At 54.3% G+C, this 22349-nt stretch overlaps 5 protein-coding genes across 5 annotated transcripts; 1 reads left to right on the top strand and 4 right to left on the bottom strand.

Moving 5' to 3' along the window:
* Window positions 1-3649: 3649 nt before the first annotated feature.
* Window positions 3650-4171, bottom strand: Z518_03635 (uncharacterized protein; the record flags this gene model as incomplete). The annotated part of the gene is made up of 2 exons (XM_013417345.1): window positions 3650-3663; window positions 3718-4171. The coding sequence occupies 2 exons, from the start codon at window positions 4169-4171 to the stop codon at window positions 3650-3652; spliced, it is 468 nt and encodes a 155-aa protein (XP_013272799.1).
* A 2044-nt stretch (window positions 4172-6215) lies between these two features.
* Window positions 6216-9236, bottom strand: Z518_03634 (uncharacterized protein; the record flags this gene model as incomplete). Its single annotated transcript, XM_013417344.1, has 11 exons — window positions 6216-6392; window positions 6479-6818; window positions 6877-6957; window positions 7014-7065; window positions 7133-7426; window positions 7485-7701; window positions 7751-7786; window positions 7855-8707; window positions 8780-8855; window positions 8933-9070; window positions 9119-9236. 11 exons carry the CDS (start codon window positions 9234-9236, stop codon window positions 6216-6218), a joined length of 2382 nt encoding a protein of 793 aa, XP_013272798.1.
* An 888-nt stretch (window positions 9237-10124) lies between these two features.
* Z518_03633 (uncharacterized protein) lies at window positions 10125-13834 on the bottom strand (the record flags this gene model as incomplete). Its single annotated transcript, XM_013417343.1, has 3 exons — window positions 10125-10606; window positions 10667-11564; window positions 11615-13834. 3 exons carry the CDS (start codon window positions 13832-13834, stop codon window positions 10125-10127), a joined length of 3600 nt encoding a protein of 1199 aa, XP_013272797.1.
* A 1912-nt stretch (window positions 13835-15746) lies between these two features.
* Z518_03632 (uncharacterized protein) lies at window positions 15747-16550 on the top strand (the record flags this gene model as incomplete). Its single annotated transcript, XM_013417342.1, has 1 exon — window positions 15747-16550. One exon carries the CDS (start codon window positions 15747-15749, stop codon window positions 16548-16550), a length of 804 nt encoding a protein of 267 aa, XP_013272796.1.
* Window positions 16551-16822: 272 nt separating this feature from the next.
* On the bottom strand, window positions 16823-22044 carry Z518_03631 (uncharacterized protein; the record flags this gene model as incomplete). Its single annotated transcript, XM_013417341.1, has 5 exons — window positions 16823-17969; window positions 18015-18171; window positions 18220-18832; window positions 18878-21460; window positions 21568-22044. The coding sequence occupies 5 exons, from the start codon at window positions 22042-22044 to the stop codon at window positions 16823-16825; spliced, it is 4977 nt and encodes a 1658-aa protein (XP_013272795.1).
* Between the last annotated feature and the right edge of the window lie 305 nt (window positions 22045-22349).

The following is a 22349-nucleotide window of genomic DNA, read 5'->3' as shown; positions in this document are numbered from 1 at the left end:
TTCGGGTCAATCAAGGCCTGACCCAAACCCGACCCATAAACCCGTTCACTTGGGTCGGGTCGGGTCGGGTCAACCCAAAGTATAATTATTGTAATAGTTACTTGTATTGGATTACGCGCATTATGTCATCCTGTATTTAATTAAACTCTGGGCGACCCCAACGGGTTTTGGGCCAAAAGAATAATAGCCCCAAACCCGCCTACATTAGGTCTTGACTGGCTTCGTCAGGTTATTGACCGTGCAACTAAAGAAAAGACCTCCGTACGAGACCGGCGTTTACTTATTGTTGATGGACATAGTAGTCATGTCAATCTACCATTCATTGAGTACGCGGACGCGAATCGCATACTTCTCGCTGTAACACCCATCACGCCACGAATTCCCAGCCACTGCAAAGGTGGCAGGAAGGGGGCTGGGCGTTAGAAGGAGGCAGGAAGATGAACGGATCGAAGGTATAAGAAGAGCCTTCGAACCCTTAGGTAGAGGACAGGTTTCAGTACATTACTATTCTTCACCCTACCTTGTGCACTCGCAACGGTTTATGATCCTTCTCTCTACACCCCTCGTAACAGATCCTTACCCTTCGTTGGTATCGTTGTTACATCCTTCGCTGCCATCAGATCCTCTCTGTGGTTGTTGCTTATACCACCTGGGTGCATACCTCAGGTAAGTCATCCTTTGTAAACTACATCAGAATTTCAGGCGGCGTTTCCATTGGCATCTTCCTTGCCTTACAACTCCTGCGAATTTTGTGGGTACACCGCTTCTTTCTACATGATTTACCGCGGGCAGAAGTACGCGTGGAGTCAAATCATGTAGTCATAAGACTTTTTGTTCCTTTCAAGATGGCTATTGATCCTGGCCAATACATCAATATCTGGATCCCGGGTATGGGTCTGAGATCTTTCTTCCAATCACATCCATTCGTCGTAGCAAACTTTCGTCCTCAGAAAACCAGTCAGGTATTAACTTTAATGATTGAGCGTGGTAAGGGATGGTCCCACCGACTGTCTGGGCGAAGAATGAGCCAGAAGCCTTACCGAGTACTGTTCACGGGCCCTCATGGTTATCCTATGCCACTCCATGACTATGGTACCGTTATTATGGTCGCCTCTTGCTTCGGTCTCGTTGCGCATTTGCCTTACCTGCAACACTTGATAGAATGCCACCACCAGGGTACAGCGCTTGCCCGAAAAGTCCATCTCATATGGCAGCTTGAAAGTATCAGTTAGTTATTCACATATCTCTAAACCATCCCAATTTGTGCTTGTCGTACTGACTTCAGCAGATGATGGGCGAAGCCTGGAGCATCCACTGAACGAACTTTTAGCTCAAGATAAGGATCATCCGGTCATTCTAGGACCCCTAATTTTCCACATAATGCTGACAGTGACAGATTCTGTGCGTTTCCATATACTATACATCAGGTAGTGTGGATCCAAAAAATCAGCGTTGGGGCTCGCACGGTCGGGTGCGGTTTCTTCCCGCTCCTCCAGACTGGGTACAAGTGATCCATTCCGTTTCTAACAACCATAATGATCAAACGCCGAGAAATGCATCCATGAACGCGGCTCAGTTGACAGAGAAATCTAGCCACAGCAGCGGCTCTGATAACGGACGACAACGTAGTGCATTTAGAGATTTGCATCGTCGGACTGTGGTAACTGGTAAGCGAGATCTTCGTCAAGTTTTCTGGTTGAAATGAATTGACTGGTCTCAGTTTCCGCTAGTTCAGCTGTACGTGACCAAGTGCAAAACGCGGTAGCACTTGGAGGGAACGCGGAGTTGATTGACTTGGACTTTCAGCCAATGGATCACTAGAGTGTGCATGAAGATATGGCCGGCGGCCAAAGAAGATAGCGCAAAGGCATGTTGTAGCACATTATGATCATCGAGAGACTTTTCACCAAAAGCAACCTAGGTAAGCAAAGCTTTATAGACTAGCCAAATTAGATGATTCCAGAATGACTTTCAAATTTTCAAATCAATAGCAAGACATATCTTGGCGCAAGCATTACCCTTTTGCAAATGTAGAAGAGTTTACTGTTTAGTAGGTACAATGAAAGTAATGTATTTATATCTCGTGTTCTATCATTTCACATATTGTACAACATGCGAGTGATTTGTGGATTGGCCCGGATTGTTACAATACAATAGCTAATCACCCAGCCCACTTCCGCTTGACACCTCTTTATCATGTACAAGTCGCTTCAAATTCCATGCATCCAAGATCTCTGATCGAGAACGGGACCCAACCCGCACGACGCCGAGCTTATATCCACTCAATCGCTCTAAGAGCTGATCTAGAGCATGGTTTGTATGGGAAACACAGACCACTAGACCTAAGTCGGCACTCACCATCGCCTTTGCCAGCACTCGCACGATCCCAGATACAGCGAAACTTTTCCCTGCTCCCGGGGGCCCGTGAATCAAAGCTACCACATGTTGTAAGGAGTGAAGAAGGGCATCTGCTTGCGATACGTCCAAAATGGTCGAACGGTAGACCTGAGCTCGATCGAAGTCCTCTCCAACTGTGAATGACATCGATTGCGAGTCTCGTAGCACATCTGTCAAGGTAAAGTGCGAGCGTAGGCTGGTGGTGGAATAGTTACCAAATCGTCCTTAGGCTAGGATGAGTGTTGAGAAGCCACGGCTCGAGAGGAGAGCTTGGTACATCAAACCAGCCTTGCAAAATACACAAAGTTGGTTCGAATGCACCTGAAATCAAACATGACGTGTCCACCAGAATCAGTTCCTTGGCCAACCGAAGTGTACGCACAAGAAAACGAAGGATATCTTCATGAACATCGATTATGGATATGGCAAAGGTAACGTCGCATGGATAGGCTTTCACGTTCCCCTTTTCAACATGATTTTGGTTTGAAACAGAGTCACACTGCCACATCACATCGCGAAACCTTTAGCAGGATTTACTGTAGAGCCTCTCCATTGTGCCGAAGGTAAGAGCTTCGCCTGGTGCCAAGAGACAAATCAAATGGCCGTTGAGAGGTGTGAAAGGAAGATTGGTAGCTGCCGTACCGTTTCGACCTCTGGGCCGAGTAGCCGAAATGATGCGCAGCTCTAAGCCCAGACCTTTGGCAGGCGACAGACACAACCGCTCAATGGTTACACGCAGGGACCGAAACGGGGAGAGCACCTGCACGACCTCTTTCTTGCTCATTTCCAGATGCCACATGCTGTGCAAGCGACGGAGTGCTTGCCGTAACACATGGAAAGTGTTGATCCGTAGCTGGGATCGAAGCCTCTTGAGGTGTGTACCAAGCGCGGAAAGGGCAGGAGAATATTGCGGACCCGAAGATTGGTAAGACACTTCCTCTATTGACAACCATTCAGTATCGTGTACCATTGTGGCAGAGTGCATGGTCCAGAGTCCTTAACGGTCCAGAATCTGTCGGCAGTACAACGAAGTAAAATCGACATCCCGGCGTGGTGAAATACCCTGTGTGGTGAAATATACCTGTAGTATTTGAAGTGCCACTACGACTTACACACCACTTACTATTGTGATCGATTATCTTCCGGTCTCTCTGTGTTTTAAATTTATTATTCTACTACTATTCTATAATCTAGTATCATTTCTTAGTTTAAGTGCGAAGACTATAAGTGACAAAAGCTTTAATAGAGTAAACTATAACTGGTCACCTTAGTACCAAGGTTAGCTTCTCTTCTTTAGTGATAGACCAAGAATAACCATACCATGTCCAACTTCGGGATACGATGGGAGTGGATTATGCTGTTCGATAAAAACTTTTTGGTAGACATCTCCACTACCAAATAACCAGTCGATTATCTTGCTCCATTTCCTGGTCTTCCCGGCCACCTGCACGGACGCTTCCGCGGCTTTCGCCAATCGCTGGCCGAGCGACTGAATCTCCAGCCGCAGCTCTTTTACCAGCGCGACGGCCGAGAACAGTGACGTGTTTCCGCGAGCGGCGATCAGTTCAATCAAGTCGATTGCTGGCGACACGATGTGGATTTTGTGCTGTAGTTTCTGTTGGAGTCGGTAGAGTTCATTTCGGACGTTGCTCTTTGGCGTGCTGCTGAGCAGCTTGCTTGATTGGCGAATGGCGTATGATGCTGTTATGGTAACTCCCGAGCGGATGGCGTAGTTCATCGCCTGCTGGGTCACCTTGCCCAGGAAGACGTCCATTTTGCCTGGATCATTGGAGCTGGAGGATCTTGCGCCTTACTGCGCCCGCAAGTACTGAGCCCCCAGATCCATTAGGGGGAGGAAAGGACACGACAAAGGTAAAAGTTGTTGGAGGAAAGGGTCAGTGACGCGAGTTCATTGGTGTTGATCAAACAGGCGGGGGACGCTGCAGCCTTGCGCAGCGCGGCGCGTCATTGCATCTCAGCCTTGCCACGCTGAGTGACGTGGAGTACGGAAGTGCCCTAACTCACCCCTTGGGAACGCCATTGGGAACGAGGGGTTGTACTATGTTGATTAATTGTGAGGAATCAGGCTGAAAGGTATATGGATTACGATTACGCAACTCATCATCAGGATATCTTATTGCTCGCATCGCTCATTCTGTTCGTCCAGCAAGGAGAATATCGTAGAGAGAAGAACCTTAGAAGCGGCGATGTTCAATGCTCAATGTTCAAGCGGCCTCGACTGAGCGAGTCGCGCGTGAGCCCAGACTCATCAACATCTCCCACACGCCACACAAAGGAACGACTGAAACACCTCCAAAGTCAGACCACTGCGCTCGCAGGAGGACCATGACAGTAGTAAACATAACTACAAAACCTAATGCAAATAACATTGAAGATGTCAAATGAATTTTTCCTCCATCTATCTCATTGTATTCGAGCAGGGAGTCCGCAACAGATTCGGCATCAGCATCAGAGTCTATCCTGCAGAATCTATCCCCCACAAACAATAGACTTAACGACCGAATACGACTAGCGCGATCCCATCTACGGGATGCTGGATGCTGGATGCTGGATACTACAAGATTCAAATCAATCGGCAGGGTCGATTTCGATTCCAAAGGCATCGATACGAAATCGATACTAAGCGGTATCGATAAGGAATCACTAGAATCGATTCTTTTACTTGCACGTGACCAGAATCGATCCCTTTGTGATTTTACGGAGGACTTGTCCTATTTCGAAGGGTCCAGGGGACCGTCAGACTATATACTTTCGAAGCGTGTACGAAGCGTACAACGCTTCCGAAGGTCTTTACAAGCCTTGGCGTCGCCACATATCACACCTTGACCGACTTTTGAATTTATCATCTTCTTTTTCTTTTCGTACGATGCTTTCCCTTATAACATGGTCTCCGAAACAGATTCATTCTCCGTTCACGCTCGGTTACGAACCATCTCGAGTGTGATTAATAGAGCTTCTCTAGGTGGTCCACAGACTGGATCCGATGCGTGGATCATCTCGATATCAGGACGTCGACCTCTATCGAGTAGGACGCCCCTCGACCACATGGTCCACAGACTGGATCCGATGGCGGTGGTCTCTCATCAGATCCGATCCAGGGATCATCTCGATATCCAGGCTCGTTCGTTAACGCTCCGTTACGAGCCATCTCGAGTGTGATTAGTAAGGGCTTGGGTGGTCCACAGACTGGATCCGATGGCGGTGGTCTTTCATCGGATCCAATCCATGGATCATCTCGATATCGAGACTCGTCCGTTAACGGCCCGTTACGAGCAATTTCGAGTGTGACTAGTAGAGCTTGTCTGAGGCGGTCCATAGATTGGATCCGATGAAATACCACGACCCATCGGATCCAATCCATGAACCATGTCGACATCGAGGCTCGTCCGTTAACGCTCGGTTACGAACCATCTCGAGTATGACTAGTAGAGCTTATCTGAGGTAGTCCATAGACTGGATCCGATGGAGGGTGGCGGATTCCTCCCTAAGCTAGACCGGAATCGATTCAGTATCGGTTCAGTATCGATAAGAATCGATACCTCGGCAACAAGAATCGATACGGTATCGATCGCTTATTTAGCGAATCAAAATCGAGCCTGTCAATCGGTGTAGTCTCAATCATCACTGTGGATGAAAGAAGAGTCGTGAAACTGACGAGACACTCGCACTGACGCACTGACGCGTCCCGCGCAAAACACGGAATTGTCTGATGTCTAGATTGGGAGAATTCAATAATTGTTCCTCCGTCCGTACCACGCTCCAGCTCTGGGCCAGCACTCCTTCGCCCTCCCGGATGGTCAGGACCCCGGCGCAAAGCACAGTCCAGACGGTCTCCCGTGGGTGACCTCGCGATACACCTCCGGATTGTCCCACACAGGAAGGTCGTATATTGTCTTCGGAAACGCCATGGTTCTCGACGTGACATAGGTCAGGAACCGGCCGACCTTCTCGCGCGGGACTTGGGCTCCGTTTCGCTGGGAACTCGTTAGCCGCCCCCGGATCTCAGATGTCCTGAAAGACGACGTGCGAACGGCGAAAAAGAAAAGAGAAAACCACTTACGTCGACCACGCGCCAGTGGAGATTTCGGCGCAAAAACGGAATTACGTCCTCCGGGTCCAGCGACCGCAGCACCATGCCCTCCTCGGGCGTAGGCGGCTGCGTCTCGCGCGCCTCGACCATATCGACCAGCCGGCTCGTCAGCGGGACGGTGTCGCCGTAGATCGAGTCCTCTTCCAGTTGCTGTTGGCAATTCGGGCACTCGTCCGCCATGTTCTCGTCCACGTCGCGCGCCCAGATTGCTGATGCATCGACGAGGCTCGGGTCTTGAAACCAGTTGTCTTGGTTCGGCGTGAAATCGCCGATGAAGACGTACACGACAAACGTGCCCTTGAGGGCGAACCTGTGGCGGCGCGTCAGCGGCAGGGTCTCGGCCAGCAGTCCCTTGCTTTGGGCATTACTTTTCAACGTTGAAATTGAACGACCAGTGGCGCATTTTGCCGGCCCGCTGGAGATGCGCGGGAAACACGCGCCGGGGATCGCTATCACGAGATCGTTAGAATACTGATTGCTCCAGCAGTGACAGGGACGGGCTCACAAGTGTATGGCCTCCGGTTTCTTTGGCTTTTTATCCGAGGGAACGCCGGCGTCTGAATCAGCACGAACTGGTCAGCAAGGCACTTCGGCATCGGTGGTGTGCGAAGTGGATAAGCATACCTGCCATGATTCCAAAGAGTCCTGGTCCGGTTGCGTCGCTCAGGTCGTCCAGAGTAAGATCGTCGAAAGGGAATGCAACAGGCGTGCCATCTGACTTTTTCTTTGGAAACCAATCCATGGCGGAAAATTGCGGGATGGTCAAGAATTCCTTGCGCGTCTTTGTTTCCAGCTCTGTAAGTGTGGGTCCAGGTACCCACCCATAGAGGGCATTGACGAGGGCATTGGCAGACTTTGCGTCCTTTTCCCTTTTCAAATTATCGTCGTCTTTGGAAACACCGGGTAGATTGTCGTAAGCTGGGTAGTTAGCCGCCTATCCCTCCGTCCTCAAGGCTCAAGAGAAGTTGCGGCTTACAATATCCAAATTGTTCCCAATACCGGCTCTTCAATGTATTCCAATAGCGATCTTCGATTTTGTTGGCCACGCACGGATTTGTTCTCGGCGTCATGAAGGGTAGGAGTGGAGTTTCGGCGCTTTCTTTGCCAAGCGGCTTCATCCATTTGATGACTTCGGTTTTGTTGCTCCGCTTGATTTGAAAATCCGGGTCCCAATACTTTTGGGGATGGATGATCTAATAAAGGATTAGGGGCCGCCTTGGAGGCGAGAGATACCAAACACACCTGCCATAGGCACAACGTCCACTCATAAAACCCATGCTGAGGAAAGTTAAAGTCAGCACTCGGTCAAAACTAACCGCCTCAATGTTAGAACAATGGAGACCTACCAGGAGCCAGAATGCAGGATCGAAAGCAGATATATGGGGCAGAGTCATGGCGCCTTTTCCGTGCGGTTGCCCATCTGGGTTCATACCACCCAAAATGACGTGGTAGTTGTCGTGGATAGATTCGAAAGAGTCCTTTTCGTTTTCTGGTTTGGCTTCCACAAAAGGATTATCATCATCAAGGTGCACCGTCCTAGCGGTCGAAACCTGCTGGAACTCCTTATCGGGGAGGGTGAAAGTGCGATACAGCCTGTCCCTCATGGTTGAAAGAAAGCGATTGCCCTGGTCTGTAAGTTCCTTATGGCTCGTCTTGCCAGTAACCCCGGCATTTCTGGTGGTCCGAATAGGTTTTGAGCCTGCTACGGGGCCTAACTTGGCGAATTCAAGAACCCTTTTGTAACGTTTGCTCTCCTTCTTGGTAGTATTGATCTGGGTTTCCGGGAAGACGTACTGGTACAGCGGGTTTTGGATGTACTCATACTCTAGCTTATTTGGCCGGCGAACCTTGATGTAGGGGAGGGAGAGAGGCGGAGGAAGGCCATAGTCGAAATCTCCAGCACCAACGCCCTCACCTTTCCTCCACGGGCGACAGAAGTCCCAGTAGGGCAGACGGAGGGCCTTGAGCGCTTTGGTATCCTCATTCTTTTGGGCCTGTAATCTTTCATTCAATTCGGAATCCGCTGACCACGAGTCTACGATCTCCTTCGCAGCAGAGAGCAGGGTCTGCTCCATGAGGGCTAGGTAAGGCCGGTGCCATATGAGGAAGAGGGGGCTTCCGTGCACACAGTATCCGCCCGACGTTTTTGAATCACGAGGAGTTGATGGCCATATTCCGCTGAGGTCCGCCTTGCCCTTGCTGCAAGGAAACGGTCAGTCATTGCCTCGAACGTCCTCGGTGTAGACCCTGGAAGGGGCTGGGAGGTCGTACGCTGTTTTCTTTGCCCAGTCCTTCATTTGTAAGAAGCCTACACCCTGATACTCTACTTGGGGGAACCCGTGAAGACCTGGAGAAACACACCCGACATGAGCGTTGGCGGCCCACGACAAGGTACCAACAACCTGTCCACATAGACCCACTCACCCGCGAGATGGAAATATGACGAGAAGTCTTGATGAAACGCTTTGTCCTTTCGCAGCGGACTTGCGGGATCCGTGGGCAATTGCAGCTTCTCGAGCGCGAGCAGATAAAGGTTGAATTCGCCCACCCTCTTGATGATCCCTGTGCATCAGCCATCACGGCCTCGACATCGCACAATGAAAGCGGTACTTGCCTCTGTCGCCATATCAGTGATCTCATATCTCTTCTGGACACCAAACGGTGCGGTTTTGACCTCCCCCCTCTTCAGGAGCTCCCTCAAATCTGACCATACTACATTATCCGCCATGTTGGCGATGTTTGCGTCAACTTCCTTGTTGCAGGAACAGCTACGGTGGGAGAGGAACGCTGCTGCGGGGCAGACGAATTGTGACAAGAGGAGAGCAATGTCAAGGGAAGGAGAATTGGGCTGCCAGGATCTTCTTTCCCAGTCACCTAGCTCTGGTACTCTCTTGGGGTGCCACACAGTAGCAAGCACCCAGTCACTCACGCCCTGAAGTTGGTGAATGCCTTGTATGACAGAAACGACATCTTGGCATCAAGAAGCTGAATCACTTGTCTGTCAATTACTCGCTGCCAAGCCGTGAAGGAGGGGAGCTATGGAGGAGAGGGGGAGTCGAGCAAGGTTGGTCGTTCAGCTCTGAAGCCCGATGGATAAGGTCTTGGAACGAGATGCGAGGCTATTATCGTTACGGCGTAGCCAAGAAGGTTTGGAACCAGGACAGCAGAGTTAACTTCCGTGCTTGAATAATTTACATTGGCGACAGCATTCATGTAGACGAGGTACGATGATTGTGGTTCATACTGTCTGACATTGAAATTAACCAACGTACGACGTAAAGGAACAGTGCCAAGCCCACTAATAGTTAGGGTGTCGGTCTACGCGATGCTCTAATACCGCGTATTATACAGAGAATAATTTACCCTGAATTTTCTGTAATCATCCCGACCAAGGAGTACGGTACGATACACCGTAATATTACCTAAGTACCTTGGTACTTCACCCTTCTTCGGCTGGCCTGCAGGGACGGGCCCTTGGAATTTGTTCGTGGCGGCTCCATCTCGTGAACGTGTTCGGATATCCCGGCCTAAACGACTGCCCATGAACGGAACTTTACGATCGGACAGTGACAATTATGGCAATGCCCATCGACAGTCCACCTCCGTCACCGTTTCCCTACGCGTCCTCGTCCTCTGTCACATCCCTCTTCAACACCGTCGTCGTCTGCCACACGGGCGACACCACGCCACCCACCTCATACCTCTCGTACCAGTCGAGCACGACATAGCCCAGGAACTCGCGCTCGCGCTGGCCCTCGATGGTGACCCACTTCTTGATCTCACTGGTCGGCACCTCCACCTCGGACAGCCGGAACGAAAGGTCGGCGGCGCGCTGGTCGTCCATCCGAATGACTGGGTGCTCGGCCGCGCTGCGCGGCACCAGCCGCACCTGCAGCGCGTCGGGCGTGCGGTTTACGAACGGTACGAACCGCTGGTTGCTCAGCATGCGCGCCCCACCGCTCCAGTCCGGCCGCACCAGCGCGTCGGTCTTGCGACCGGTGTTGAGGGCCCGGTGGGGAATGTCGATCTGTACCTCGCGCAGCAGCTGGTTATTTCCAGCGACTTTGCGCGGGTCTTTGCGGACGACGAAGATCAGATCTGATGGACGTCAGTAGTGAACAGGGACAAGAACGGCAGGAGGTGTGTCGGATCGCGTACCTAGCAAGTATTTGTTTAGGGTCGGGATATAGTCGTTCGGCGCATATCCCGTCACATTGCTCGGCGGGTTCGAAATCCCCTTGTAGTAGGCATACGCTTGAAGGGTAAAGCACGCGCTTGACACCGCCCGGGTCGCAAAACCTTGCACGAGACCCTCGTCCGCAACAGCCAAGTCCTTCCGCATGACAATGGGAGGGCCTCTGCTCGGTGCGTCCGCCGGGACCGGGACAGGAGCCTGCCGCGTCGCTGGCTGCTTGGGCGGGCGGGGACGATCCTCAACGGGTTTCGTCGGAACCGCCGCCCTGGGCAGCGCGATTCCCATGACTTTGGCCTGCACCGGCTGCGTCCAGAGCTGCCGGAGTCGAGGCGTCCTGTTGGTGCTCTCGTCGTCCGTCTTTGGGTGGATGGCGAAGTAATACGCTGGGTCGTTCAGCACCATGGCCAACTCAGCTGAAGTGGCAACCCAGTCGCGGTACTTTCGCGAAGTTTCGGGGTCGCTGTCATCTGGATCGACGTACTTTGCCAGTTGGTCGTTGACATGTTCGGCCAAGGCGGTGGCATTGATTGCCCGCGTCTGTAGGTTCACGAAGTCATTGGGGTTACCGTCAAAACCAGCCTCTTCTTTCCACTCGCCGTCCGGGGGATTGTCCGTGTACAACTGTCGGAGGAGAAAACGAAACAGCTTTTTCTCGTCGTCCCACGCATAGCCAAAGGAAAACCGTTGCTGGTGAGGAGGCTGTGAAAGAACGATGCCTGAATTGTCAGGGTGATCCGCATCGAAGAGATGGAGTTCCTCTGGGGGCCGGTCGAGAAGGCATATGAGCGTAACGTCGTCAGGACGGAGCCATTGACACACCGGGGCTCGCGGATCCTCTTCGTCCTGGTTGTTCCATTTCAACTAGAAGCGCGTTAACGTAGATGGTAGGAGAGGGAGTGTTAATGTCTCACGTTGATCCGCAAATCAGGCATGCACTTGACAATCTGGCTGCGCAAAACAAACCCGTAATGTGGGATCTGCGGTTTTAACCCATCCGTGTCAGGGACCTCGGTGCTCAAGTACGTGTTGTAAAACTCCTTGATCTTTGTCTTAACAAGGTCGTCATCCCTAGACAGGTGGTTTCCCACGCTTAGCGCGCCATCGATCAGACAGTCCATCCATGCGTCATCGATGTAGAAGAACCTCAAAGATTCGTCGGGAATGTAGGACGGATCCGGGAACAGCCAGTGGGCGGGGATGTCTGCCAGATACAACTTGTCGGTGATCCATCTCAGGATCGTAGACCAGTCGGTATTGTTTTCGCCGTACACGTTGAACTCGTTGTATATTTCTGGTCCTGCCGAGCCAGCTTCTGCCACCGTGTCGGCAACAGTCACCTCCATGGCGGCCATGATGAGCGGGTCGTCTAGCCGGGAAACAACGCGGCGTCTCAACGGCGCTATCACTCGTCTGGGTTCAGAAACGTCGTCGTCGAGTAGGGAGTCGATGTTCCCGACGTTGTCTCGCATTCCACGGATCAGAGATATCTTACTCGGAACCTTGTTGACGGCCGACCGGGCATTCGATTCCGCCACGCCCTGGACGAAGCTGCGGAATCTTGTCAAGGCGCTGCTGAATGTGGTATCGGAGATTGCCAGGATCTTCCCGAGCTGCCATGCCGAGGAGTAGGAGAGATCCATGAAACCCGTCTTGCGATCCAAGATTTGGTAGCTCTTTGATGTCGTCGATCCGGTAGGCCAGTCGTGGCAAGGCACCTGTGGGACAGGCAACGGGACCAGCGGGCCGCGGTTGAAGGCGGCCGTTACTTCGCCCGTCTCGGCGCGCCATCTCGAGATTGTATAGCCCTTGTCGAAGCGCCTGGATAATGCTTTCCTGGCGTTGTTCTGGACGGCGGAAAGGGATGCAACGTCTTCTTCCATCGCGGTGATCATGCGCTGCGGTGGCTTCAGCATCTGCATGTACATGGGCGTGCCTTCTTCGATGTTCCGAACAATGGCCCTCATCGAGTCGACAAAGTTGACCGGGTCTGGGGGCAGAGCCGTATAGGTCCAGGAGAAGAGCGAAATGATGCCGATTCTTTCGTTCCCCCGAGGATCGCCGTCCGACCAGTTGGCAAAGTCCATGGCAAACGACCGATCGGCGTGTTCGAGCGAGACCAAGTGGCAGATCTGGGTCTTGGGAAGGTCTGGCGGATCAAATTCTAAGGCGCCCGTTCGACTCGAGATCACAATCGAGAAAAGACCGTTCTCCTCCACCCCGGCGTTGGGGAAACCTACGGTGTTGATGTTGCGCACATGGGCGAGGTATTTGTTGCCCTCGAGATCATGGCACAAGCTGCGAAACAGCTCTTTCCGAGGGAAAATGGCCTGGGTCGGTTGCTTGGACATTCGTCCGGACTTGATTGCGTTGAGGCTGTCCTCGTCGTCCCCGAAAGCTTCCTCGAACCGTATTCGGTTCCCCTGCGGTAGGGTAAAATACTCGGCCGCCGTCATGGAGAAGGCCCCGTTGGTCGGCTGATTCCCTGCGACAAATCCCTTGATCCCCAGGGCCGTCCCTTCTTCGGGGTCGAGGTGGAGCTCCTCGGGGTCGAACACGAGCAGCTTGACCCACGGAACCAGGTTGCGGTAGACGTACTGGTCCGGATCGGTGGTGGGCTCGCCGTCTTTATCGAGATGGACTTGCCCCGTCTCGTCGACGTCGGGGTCTCTTGGGCCCTGCAGTGACGGCGGATCCTTGTCTGCATCCTGGAGATTCCCCGCGTCCCGCTCCCACGGAAAGTGCGGGTCGTTGATCACGATGTGCGGAAGCACGCGGCTCTCGTCTTGGTTGCCCTCGGGCGGATAGTGGCTGTTGACCAGCTTGTCGTCCAGGGAAAACTGGGGCGCCATGACCTCGAACTGTTGCGGCAGGTAGGTCGTTCCGGTTTTCTCCCGGTTGAAGACCCGGCGGACCTGGGGTTGGCCTCCCTCGATGAGCTGCTCCGCGTAGATGGAGTAGGTGCCCGCGGTCAGGCCCGGGCGGTAGTAGGAGAATAGCTGCATCTTGCCCGGGTCGATGGGCGGGCGCGGGACCTCGTCGCCATTGGCCTTGAGGACGGCCTTTTCGAGATTGCGCTGAGTGAGAAACCGCGGGCCCTTGGGGTTTCCCCGTGTGCCCTTGATGACGGCCATAGTGTTTGGTTTGGAGCGCACGCCGGCGCGGGTGTGGGATGTCTCGGTGGCTCTTCTATTGCGATCTCACAAGGGTCTATCGCCATGCGAATGCGGACAGGATGGCGAAGTTCGGGTGAGGGAGAGGTTGGCGGGACGGCGGGGAGCTCTCTGGGAGCGCGGTGGTAGAGGAGTCGGCCCTGCGTGGTGTATTCAACCCAGGTCTGGGCACCGGCAGAACAGGGCAAGGAAGTGATGTGAAGCTGGGATTTGGAGGGGGCTCGTGGCCGTTCGCCGTTCGCAGTTCGCAGCTCGCCGTTTCGTAAGACTGGTATCGATGATATTACCTGACGAGGGGCATTACGGCGTCAGGTGCGGAGAGCAGAGTACCTTTCAGCAAGGGTCAGCAAGGGACATACGGGACATAGGGGACATGATGGACATGGTGGCTGTGTTTGGTTGTAGTGGTGGTGGTACTGACAAGCCTGGTGCTGGCAATGCTGGCAACGATGGGAACCCAACGCGGGGTGTCTTTACAACGCATTATGCAATACTCGTATCGAACAGCCCGCCGGTTTGAGGTTATGCAGAGGAGATGCAGGGCGGCGGGAGATCGTCACTCGGCGCTGCTATGATTCTCGTACTGTATATGCAGGCAGGCTCGTGTTTGTTCAGCTGGGTCGTTCAGCTGGCTGTTTAGCTCCTGGCAGCTTAGCTCTAACAGGGGTGCAGTGTCTTCGACGTCCTCTATGTGCCACTAAGTGCCATCACGATGGTTACAGTACACTCCAAGGGCCTGGAACCAGAGCTACAGGCTTGGCTGTCCGTGCTCAGTTGTCTCCCTGGCCGGCTTTTTCCATGCCCTGAAGGCCTGCCTGGAGTCTGAGGCCAGGCCGTGAAATGCAGAGGACTTGGCGCCAATACAGGACTTGGCATTCATGAACAAGTCACTGGCAGTAGGGATGAAAATGGTCGATATATTCAGTACAGAGTGTTTACTGAGCAGTATTATTGCTCCTCTATTTATGCCTGAAGCTGCAGTGCTTTTTGTTATTGGTAGTTACAAGATCTATTATCGTAGGTTGGGAATGTACCCCGCGACTGAGGCGGCCGGTCAGTGACAACTAAATATAACACTTGTTACCTAATACTCGAATCTTGCAAAAGCCAAGACCTGCTGTTTGCAATTTGACCGCCACACATGAGAGCATCAAGTCAAAGTCGGTGACTCGTCAAGTTCGTTTTGTTCCGGTCCTGCACTCTGCCGAGTCATACTCTATCCTTCCAACGTAGTCCGATCCTCCGTCGAGTCATGCGCCATCCATCCAATGTTACCAGTATACTCGGTAGTCGGTGCTCTGTATCTTGGCGTGGACATTGGCCTCTGGCCCGCCAAGATCGGCTAGGCATTGACATGGATCCCAGCTTTCTACCAGTACCAGTACGAACCCCGCTTGACCGGCTCTATACGAGGTCGCTTGAGCGCTGTACGGTGCCACGGCATAGCGTGATATGTGACGTTGAAAATGTGAACTAGAAGCTGCACGCCGTGAGCCGTAAGCCTGGAGCTGTGAGAGGTGACCGAGAAGCAGCTTGGCTTCAGCTCGTCGGCTGCTGCCCCCCTTGGCCTGGCACCCGTCGCCCTGGCAGCGTGACATGAAACGCGCTCCCTTTTTCGTGTCTTGTTCTTCGCCTTTGTTGATCATTAATTCTGCTTGATCCGGGACTGGATGCCCCCCTTCAGCAATAACCTCAGCTTTGTGTATCACCAACCTCTCGCCGCCGCCGCCGCCGCCGCCTCTACTTTCTCTCATTTCTGTCTCTCTCGCTCTTATCTCCCTAGACCCAGTCCCTTCAAACCCAGATCAGTCCCTTCAGACTCAGACCCAGATCCAGACCCGCCCTCCGCCCGCCTCCCCTCCGCCCAGCAACCATGCGCCTCCTCCGCGCCCTCTCCGCCGCGCTCCCTCTCGCGTTCGCCACCCTCTCGCTGGCCTTCATCATCACGGCGTTTGTGTCCCGCGACTGGGCCAAGCAGGACTTCTTCCCGCCCAACCTCCAAATCATTGACTGGGACCCGGACAATCCGCTGTACACGCTGTACCGCAGCCCGTTCACGGTGTGCACGGTCGAGGAAATCGCCGGCACGGCCGGCGACGGCCTGGACACGACGTTCGAGGTCAGCTGCGAGCGCTACCGCGCGTACGGACGCGGCAAGACGTCGTGCGAGCTCCCCAGCAACACGGGCACCACGTCGGGCCCCACCAACGGCGACGCCCGCATGTGCGAGCAGATCCACTACGCCGGCAACCTCATCATCGCCGCCCTGGCCTTCGCCTGCCTCGCCTTTGTGCTGTGCGTGGTGCTCTTCCTGCTCAGCTTCATCACCTACGGCCACCGTCCGGCCCCGGTCTCCGCCAACGGCGAAGCCACCGAGACCAAAGGCCGAGGCGGGCGCCGCGCCGCCTTCACCACCCTGCGCAGCGCCTTCCTCTGCTCCTCTGCCGTCGCCGCCATGACCACCTTTCTCGCTCAGTGCTTCGGCATCCTCGGCCTGGTCCAGTCGCAGCCCGACAACGGCCTCTACGCCAGCTTCCTGAACGGGAACTCCGTCCTGGATGGTGACTTGTCCCACGCCCCCTGGGTGCAGGGCTGGGCCCTCAGCGTATATGCCTCGCTGGGGTGGCTGTGTGCCGCCTTGGCCGCAGGGACGGCCGCGGGCTGGTATCGCTTTTGAGTCCCCGCCGGGGGAGAGCAAAGGCGGGAATTTGAAGAGGGGCCAACGAAGCAAGGGACGAGCGTGAATGCATTGCTTTGCCGAATTGGTGGGTTCATCTAGGCGAGGCGTATGCGGCGGAATCCTGTTCCAACCTATCCATATATAGGGAAGAACGTTTGAACATATGTAATCATGACTCAATAACTAGACATGTCGTACTCATATCAAAATTCTCAAAAAATCCCTAATATTGTAGACGAAGGAAACGTCCTCTTCCTCCGCCGCTACCTTCAAACCGCCACCACCCTCGGCAGCTCTAGATAAAAGTTCGCAAACCCGTCCCTGACCTCTCCGTCCCCAACCGTCGTCCCCGTCACCAACCGCTCGGGAAACTTCACATCTGGTAGCTCCCAAGGTGTATACTCCTCCGTGTTTACATGCGCGAGCGTCTCCGGCGACGGCTTGTCCCACGCGAGAGCGCTCATGCACGCCGTGAGCATCGCCCGCGCGAGCCCTTCTGACGGCTCTGGTTCGCCCTCCGACGGCTTCTCCCACAAGGGCCCCGTCGCCGCCCACGCGTCCTGCGTGGCAGGCCACGTCGCCGGTGCGCCAGCGTCGTCCCGCGGCGCTGGCAGAAATACCTCCTGCTCGGCCTCGTGGTCTGGCAGCGGCCTGCTCGCGACATTGAACTTGGACATGTCCGTGGCATTAAAAGGGGGGATTTTCGACACCGCCAGCACCGGCTCCGGCGCCTCGAATTGGACCCCCATACGTAGCGGCATGCTTCCCTTCTCGCGGGACAGTGCGTCAATTCCCTGGCCCGGGTCGAGCCACATCTGCTTCGGCATCTCCTGCATCACAAAGAACGCGTTCCACCCTGTCGTAACGCGTTCCGGGGTATCGGCGTCGCGGATCCCGACGTACAGCGGCGCCCTGATCGCGCGGGACACGCGCATGGGGCGCGCGGACAACAACTCGATCTCGTCAATGCCCTCCACCACCTCCATCGCGCCGGACCCCTCCTGAGTAGGCAGGTCATGCGCGTAGCCGACGTCCTCGATCCACTCGTCCTTGCCACTCTCAGGCGTCTCGATGCGCGCCGCCGAGAGGGCGAACACCGACGACACACGGAACTTGAAGCTGCCGCCCTTGACGAACCACTTGGCCCCCGCGCCCGTGTTGGTCGGGTCGGTCACGGGTACAGGATTGCCATTCGCGTCCTTCTTCGTATCTTCCGTCGGCATCGGGAAGTTGCCGTCCTCGAGGCTGAACTTGAGTTCCAGGATAAGACCCTCCGGCGGCTCGGTTCGCCCATTGGCTTCATCTGGCGGCCCGGCCTTGGCGCACACTTCGTAGAACTCCGCGAGCGTGAGCGGGTCAGGGAGGCGTGGAGTACGGCCAAACTCGATGTCGAAGGAGAAGAACCAGAAATCGACACTGCGAGGGTTAGCGAGGGACGCTTTCTCATTCTGCAGAACCTACTGGGCGACCCCTCCAAATTCGGGCCCTTCGATGTGGAGCTCGGCTCCGATCGAGATCGATATGTGGATCGTGACGAAGAGTAGTGGAATGCGACACTCCACACCGACTTCGATGTGCATGTCCACCCAGTAGTGCACTGGTTCGAACTGAACCAACGCTAGAAGACGTTAGCATGTGTGTTTCGACCCGCGTTGGGGCTTCTCACCGTCGAATGCCGCGTCCAGATACGCATATACAGGGCCCACGTGGAGCTCGCAGTGGATGAATGCTCCCGCCATGACGGCTTTGGGCGTGAGGGCAAAGTACCCCTTGCCTTCGATACTGATGATCCCGATTGAAAATTCCAGGCCCAGTCGTTCCGGCCGGGGATAATGACCCGGGACAGAGAATTTCCGGTGGTATCCGCCCAGGGAGAACACCCAGTCGCCGGCGTGTGGATTCCGACCGAAGAAGGTGTACAAGGCAAACCCGCCACGGAGCCGAGCCATGGGAACGAGGAGGAAGGACGACGGGGCCAGAGCGGCTTGCACCTTGAAGTAGTCTTCGACGAAATTCAGCTCTGCGCTCATGAGAATCTCGACGTAGAACAGTTTGAAGGAAGCGCCGGCATTCACATTCGGTGGCAGGGTGCAAATAATATCACCAAAGATGCTGAAAATGACTCCGTTGGCCCGGAAGGAGACGAGGGCAACAGCGGTGCAGTTGACAATGTTGAACGAGCTGATGGTCAGTCCAAAGGCGAGCCAGTAACTCTCGTTTTTGAGCTGTATCCACGGGTTGTCGCCTCCTCGCATGTTTTCCAGAATTTGCATGGGGTTCTGGAATGTCAGCAGATGTCAGACAGAAGTATCAAAGAGTCTTACATTTCCAGTTCCACCGACTCCGTTGTCACTAATCAGAGGAAACCTGTGAATGTCGCGGACAGAAGGAGACCGGATGAGCGAATTGTACCCGAATCCAATTCGGACACCGCGCAGAATCGCAAATTGAAAGTCGATCAGGGGGCCGTCCAGTTTGGCGTAGATGAAGACGGACTTGTACATTTCGGCGCCTTCCACAACCTCGGCGTATTCGCCAACGGCAACGAACATGTACGGGGGAATCGTCAAGCCCACACCGCCACGGTAAGACTTGACGTGCTGGCCATTGGCCTCTCTCTCGTCCATTTCGAAGATGCCGGCAATGAGGATTGGTGGCTTGTCGAACGAAGCAGCCATGCCGCGAAGCTTCACCTGCGGGTCGAGACTCGTGAGGTCGAGCTGGTTGAGGGTGATGCCGCTGAAATCCAGCCCGATGCCAAAGCCAAGGAGGGAGAACTCGAGCGGGCCCAGTACCACAGTAGCGTCAACGATTATCCAGAGACTTTCCTCCTTGTATTGGATGGTGACGCCGCTGATGCTAAGGAATTTCGTCTTTTTGCTCAGAGCGCCCTTTGACGGTTTGGATTCTCCGTCCGACGTTTCGAGATTGGCCGCGGGAGTGGGACCACCAGCCCGCAGTGTCCGGACTACGGCAGTCGAGCTCTCGTTCTTCTTCAGCTTGAATACGTGGTCCAGGATAGCCCGCCCGTCGTTGACCACGACAAAGTGGTGTCCTTCGGCCAATACGACGGGATCCTTGGCAGATGTCGGGTCGGCGGAGGATTGTGTGGTAGCCTTGAACATCAATCGGTTCTCGTCTCCAAGGTTCTGGTTCAGCGCTTCCACTTCCGTCCGTGCAAGCCCGGCGGTCTGGGACCACATGTATTGGAGTTCGTCGAACGGCTGTGGCAGTTCTTTGACGACCGGCAAGTCGCTGAGCAACGGGATCTTCTCGACGGCCACCCGCAGCAATCTCTTGGTCGCCTTGGTCGTGCCAATTTTCGACGACACCTGGGCAAAAGTGAACTCCACGGTGGCGATGTTCACGTTTAGGACAAACACAGCCCTCTGAACCCCAGCATGGCTAGACTTTTGGACCCGCAGGTTAATCAGCTCTGCCCCGGCATCGTCGCTCTTGACCTGGATCTTGCCAACAAAGGGGGGGAGTTCTGTCGCTGCTCCTTCGACGATCGACTCAGCAATATCAGCCAACGTCGTTCCTGGCTGTGGAGTATCTAAGATCGCCTCGAAGAGCCAAAAGGTGGATTCACTGGCCGCTGCTCGCACAACGGGCCCCATTTTCTTTTCGTTGCCCGTTAAGAGCCTCCTAGCTGGGGCAGCACCGCCAGTGTTCTTTCGATACTGGTACAGCAGAGAGAGTTGGAGTTCTCCCATTTCGATAAGTCCCGCAAACGTGAATGCGGAAGCCTTCTGCTTCGAGCCCGACTTATCGAACGTGTAGTTAAGGTCGACAGAGACGATCTTAAGCTTTCCCACGATGTCCATGACCTCGCTCTGTAGGTTCGGATCAAACCACGCAGCGATCGAGCCAATTTGGATGTTCTCTGCGTGGCCGGCGAGCTCCCACAAGGCGCCGGCATAGCGGAACCGGAGGTCAATAAGGCCAGTTTCAAACCTGTCGTCCGGTGGATTGAGCTGGAATTGAGTGAACATCTCCATCTCGACATTCGAGCCAGATTTTACAAAGTAGAGCGAGATGGTTGTCCACTCAAAAGGGAACGGAACATCGTCCTCGCCGGCAGGCGGGTCGTCAAGAGCGCCGTCGGAGTTCAGCGTGGCAGACATGAGCAACTCTGGCTGAGACCCCTTGGTATACTCAAAGAAAGCCTCGGTCAAATTGGTGGGAAAGGAGTCCGGAAGCGGGGTGAACTGTGGAATGCTGCGGAAGTCGAATCGATCTTTCATGTCAGCGTAGAAATCGGTCGGAACGTCCCATATCTCGTCGAACTCGACGTCCAGCGATGGTTCACTAAACATGTCTTTGAAAAGCAGGCGGCCGGTAAACGTCCCTATACCACTGTCGTACGTCAAGGCTATTGTTAGGGTGTCCCATTCGGCGCTCATCTTGAGTTTGACTAGGAACGCTATGCTCCATTCCACGGCGGACTCAGTTTTCGTCACCGTCAGGTTCCACAGCTTAGGCGTGATGGAGAAGCCCTGGTCGTCCGTGGTGGGATCTGCGTCGTCTGCAGACGGCGGTTGCTTAATGAGACTTGCAATCTTCTCGAACATGGACCGAGGGTCGTTTGGATTCTCGGAAACGGAAAACTCGAACTCGCCCACATACGATACGCGGAAGTTGAGGAACAGTCCAAATAGAGGGAACTGGAAAAGGAACTCGTACAGAGTATAAGGTTCTTCCCAGACTGTCTCTCCATCGTCATCCTCGGTCTTCGAGATGACGGTTCTGCTCTTGATGCGAATTTTCAAATCCCCCACCTCGCTGAAGCTCAACTGGCCAATCTTCAGACCGAGACCGAATAGATCGTTCAGCTTGTCGATTATATCATTTCCGAAATCCACCACTTGGTCGAGATTGATTTTGAACATCAGCCCAACCGTGATCTACTACAGGTCAGCGTGGGCGCACAACAAATGAATTGGAGCCATGCCGCGGTCCCCAACTGACGATGGTTTCAGACGAAGATAACGATGAAGGAGAAATTGCTCACCGCCAGTGCGTTTTCTTGTTCCGGGACTATCCACAGGCCATTCCGGTTTTCCCGTTCGATCTCGGCAGAAATTCCAGCCGCGTCGCGGAGCTTTCTGATCATGAGGCGAAGGGGCTCCATTACGTCCACGGGGATTTCTGGTTCGTCTGGTTCGTCGGGATCATCTTCATCGGGTGGAGTGACCTCGGTGATCCAATCGTCTGGATTGACACCGAAAGTGTTGAGGACATCTTGAAGCGCATGGGATGAGGAAGCTGCCTGGTCGAGGCCCAATATCTCGAAAGGTTCGTCCCCGGCGTAGGCATCGCCGCGGAACTCTTGTGGAACCTTTGCCGACGAGAAAGCGAGTCCGCCCAGTTTGTTCAACACGCACGTTGAGCTGTTGTTGTCTTCGGTTGGGATGTCATTTGGTTCGAAGAGCTGGCTGTTGTGGAAGAAGTCGGTCCAGTCAGAAAGATCAACATCATTATCCGCCATGATGAAGAACGCTGAGAGGCCTCAACCGACACCCTACCCTACGCCAACTCGTAGACGTGGGTTCTTGGATTTGGGGATTGGTGGTGTTTGATCAGTCGAAGGGAAGCCCGACCTCGGAAGGGGTGGTCACGGACGACGGCGATATCAACGCCCAGCGATTGTTCCAACACGCAGTCGAAGGTGAAAAGGGCGGGCGTCGGACCGAGCAGCATACCTTACTGGTGACCGGACAAGCTCTCTGTTTCCGTCAACGCGATGGCCCAAGACGAGCCCGTCCAGTATCACACTACTGTGTACTCGGTATG

Source organism: Rhinocladiella mackenziei, assembly GCF_000835555.1.
Source record: "Rhinocladiella mackenziei CBS 650.93 unplaced genomic scaffold supercont1.3, whole genome shotgun sequence".
NCBI classification, from domain to species: Eukaryota; Fungi; Ascomycota; class Eurotiomycetes; order Chaetothyriales; family Herpotrichiellaceae; genus Rhinocladiella; species Rhinocladiella mackenziei.
The sequence above is the reverse complement of the archived record's forward strand: the minus strand, read 5'-3'. Positions and strand labels throughout refer to the sequence as shown.